A 2,731-nucleotide genomic window follows, 5' to 3' on the forward strand; every position below is an offset into this window, starting at 1 on the left:
CCCGATGCGGGGCTCGATCCCGGGACCCCGGGACCCTGACCCGAGCCCAAGGCAGACGCTTAACGACTGAGCCACCCAGGCGCCCTGGGCGCCTCTTTCTCTTTCCAGTCCTGTACAGTGTGTGGCTATGGGCACCAGAGGGCGTGGCATCTGCCCAGTCGGGTCAGATTTAAGAGGGGCAAGGGTGGAGAAGTAGGCCCAGAAAGGCCCCTCCCCACTGCTCCGTGAGTAGTTTCTAAAAACTCACACACACTAGAAACAGAGTGAGGATCCACAGCCCACCCCCGGCTGCCCCAATATCTCCAACAATCCCCAGAATGCCTTCTTCCTCCTGCAGCACCCACCTCACAGTGGACACAAGGACTGAATCAATACCAGTAAGGTGCTCCCACAGCACCTGGCCCAGGAGGACCTCAGGGAGCTTGGGGTACTGAATCAGAAGGGCCTAGAAGGGGCACACGGGGGGCTGTGGAGGCTCCACTGCATCCCAGCTTGGAAATACCTTAAGCTCTCAATTTGACAGGGTCTCCCCTAGTTCCAACTACAGGACACACTTACCACCCCCCTGCTTGCTCAACCCTATCTTACAATTTATCTGCTCAGCTCAGACCATGTGGCCTGCCCAGATTCTCACAGGTGACTATGCTCAGAATGGCACAGGAACCAGGAAGCCCAGCTCCTCCCTGGCACACCCTCACCCCAGACTGAAAATTGCCCCAGGGCCACCCACTGTTGGAGGCAGATGAGCTGGAGAAGACCCAGGGCAACGGCTACGTTCTGCAGCCACCTTCCCCTGCCCATTGTGTCCCTGAGGTCATTTCCCGGCCAGCTGGCCAGGTCACATGGACATGAGTTGAGACAGTGACCCAAGCTCTCCCAGCCCGGACCACCTACAAGGGAACAGTGCGCCCCTGTGCAGGTCAGGACCATCCAGATGCACCCCATTTGGAAACCCCCAGGTCCCCTCTCCCCTGGCCTCTCCCAGAAAACTCAAGCCACTGGTTAAGGCTGTCTTCACCTCCCAGGAAAGGTCTGAAGGGTGAGTTGGAATCCCAGGCTGTCCCTGACTTGTGTGCCCCTGGGGCCTCAGTTTCCAGAGCCATCAAGCACTGGAGCTGCAGAAGGGCCAGGACAAGGGAGAATCCCACAGCCCCCCTTTCCGAGCTCTGGAGATCCCTGAGCAAGTGCTCCGCGGGGTGGGGGGCTCCAAAGCAGGCGCCCGGAGAGCCTTGGGCGCTGTCCGTGGTGCTGAAACAGCGCCCGCCCTGAGAGCTAGGCTGGGCGGGCCCTGTGTAGACCCTCTGTAGCCCAACTGACCACCTCCTTCGCGGACACATAACTTCACAGACACACACACACACTGTGCACACTGCCCAGCTCGTACCGACTGCCCACCGATGTACATCTACCCCATGCACACGCACCCCATCTCTCCCCAGCACACCTACCACACAGACACACCCCTTGCGACCCGCCTGCCCCCCAGATCACTCGGCCCATGGCCCAAAGGCCCACGCCCCCTGCAGTCACATGCTCCTGATCACACATACAGAGCCTGCCGTGATACGCACGGTTCACAATTGCAGGCCACAAGGCACGCGCCCAGGAACAAGAACCACACACTCGGCCGTGACCCTGCGCTGGGCCTTGCTCTGAGCCTTTCCACGCATTAACCGCCTTAATCCATATCAACGTCTACACACCCACTGACACAGGGCACGCCACCCAGTGGCTCCGGCCGCTGCGGCTCAGAGAAGGCAGCTTGGGGACCCCAGCACACTCAGCGCCCTGTCCTCGCGCAGTACCTAGGCCCGCGGACCCTGAACGCGCCTCCCTGAGGTGTGGGGCGCAGGTGGAGACGGTAGGAGAGGGCCTTGTTCCCTTAACCCCTTCCCCGCCAGCTTCTCCTGGACACGTCCTTCCCGGGCGCCCTTCCTTCCTCCTTCCTTCCGCTCTGCCGCCTCCCCGGCGCCCACGTTCCCCTCTATTCGTCCTCTCCGCCCCTCCGCGCTCAGACCCTGGTCCTGCGGCCGTGACGCGCGCGCATCCCGCAGGGAGGGAGATGTCAGGGTGCGTGGGAGGGGGCGCGCGGGGGTCACGGCAGGAGCCTGAGCGCGCTTCCCAGTGCCCCTCCAAGGGCGGAGCCTCGCGCGCCCAGGCCATTACCGGGAGGGTCCCGGACGCGCCCGAGGTCACCGAGGGGCCTCGAGGTCACCCTCGGGGCGCGCAGCCCCGCCCTCCCCGAGGTGCGCCAAGGACGGCCCCCGCGCGCGTCCGCTCGCGGTGCCCCCTCCGCGCCGGCCGGCCCCTCCCGGTGGCTGTACCTGAAGTCGCTGTACGGGTGGATGATCCAGGCCCCCGCCGACTTGACGCGCTCCTGCTCGCGCTCCACAGCCTTCTGGCTGCCGAACATCCGCAGCGAGAACTTGTTGACGCCCGGCTGCAGGAGCGCGCCGAACTGGCGCTGCATGAAGCTGGCCTGGCTGCCGCGCGGCTCCCCCGCGGGGCCCACCTCCTCGCTGCCAGCCTCGTCCGCCGGCCCCGGCCCCGCGCCCGAGCCGGGCGCGGGCCCCGCGGCCGCTCCGCGGCACGAGAACGACACCTTGGCCCCCCGCGCCGGGCCCTCAGGCCCCGCGGGGCTGCACTGCGGCTCACCGCGCCCGCACTCGCCGTTCGGGCTGCCCTTGGTGGTGCTCGCGGCGCCCGGGGTGCCGGGGCGGCCGCAAGAGCT

The 2,731-nt window shown here is 65.6% G+C and overlaps 1 protein-coding gene across 1 annotated transcript in view; it reads right to left on the reverse strand.

Annotated features, from left to right (window-relative positions):
* HCN2 (hyperpolarization activated cyclic nucleotide gated potassium and sodium channel 2) overlaps window positions 1-2,731 on the reverse strand; it is a 31,557-nt gene that overhangs the window by 23,104 nt on the left and 5,722 nt on the right. The window contains exon 2 of the mRNA XM_044913197.1: window positions 2,325-2,729. Coding sequence (XP_044769132.1) covers window positions 2,325-2,729 — 405 coding nt within the window. The remainder of the gene's footprint in view (window positions 1-2,324; window positions 2,730-2,731) is intronic.

The sequence above is a fragment of the Neomonachus schauinslandi genome, chromosome 1 (genome assembly GCF_002201575.2).
Source record: "Neomonachus schauinslandi chromosome 1, ASM220157v2, whole genome shotgun sequence".
NCBI lineage: Eukaryota > Metazoa > Chordata > Mammalia > Carnivora > Phocidae > Neomonachus > Neomonachus schauinslandi.